The 598-nt window shown below is 57.7% G+C and overlaps 1 protein-coding gene across 1 annotated transcript; it reads right to left on the bottom strand.

Annotated features, from left to right (window-relative positions):
• On the bottom strand, positions 1-598 carry LOC112301748 (immunoglobulin iota chain). The gene is made up of 2 exons (XM_024557215.3): positions 498-598; positions 1-413 (listed from the first exon to the last, which is right to left on the bottom strand). The coding sequence occupies exons 1-2, from the start codon at positions 541-543 to the stop codon at positions 1-3; spliced, it is 459 nt and encodes a 152-aa protein (XP_024412983.2). The 5' UTR covers positions 544-598.

The following is a 598-nucleotide window of genomic DNA, read 5'->3' on the forward strand; positions in this document are numbered from 1 at the left end:
TCAGTTCATGGTAAGCGTGTCCTGGGGTTCCTGGGACACCGAAGCAGCAGGCTTCTTTTCTTCCTCCCGTTCCATCTCCATCTTCTCCCTCTCCATGTTCTGGGTCCCCACGGCACAGAAATATATAGCCTCATCCTCAGGCTGAAGCTCGGAGATGCTCAAATACCCTGTGTTCTGGGTCACATCTTTGGATCCAGAGAAGCGTGGGGGAACCTTGGGGCCCCGATTCTTCTCTGAATTGGAGAAGTATCTCAGCAAGAATCTTGGAGGGTGGCCTGGCCTCTGCTGGTACCAGTAGATGCTGTATAAGGTGACGTCATGGTCCCTGCTCAAGGTGCAGGCCAGACGGATTGTGGTTCCGAGGGACGAGGACACAGAAGGTGGCTGATTCAGCACTGGCTGAGGACCACCACCTGGGGACACAGAAGAACATGGACAGCTGGGGTGGGGCGGAGCATGGGGAGAGGCCAGGGGATGCAACTCGGGGGCGTTCTCACCTGTGCAGTGAGTGAGGAGTGCCAGCAGGACAGGAGCCCAGGACATGGTGCGGATGGTCGTGCGGAGCTCTGCCTCCTGAACTGTGCAGCCACAGGTCCTG

This window comes from Desmodus rotundus, chromosome 7, assembly GCF_022682495.2.
Source record: "Desmodus rotundus isolate HL8 chromosome 7, HLdesRot8A.1, whole genome shotgun sequence".
In the NCBI taxonomy this organism is placed as follows: domain Eukaryota; kingdom Metazoa; phylum Chordata; class Mammalia; order Chiroptera; family Phyllostomidae; genus Desmodus; species Desmodus rotundus.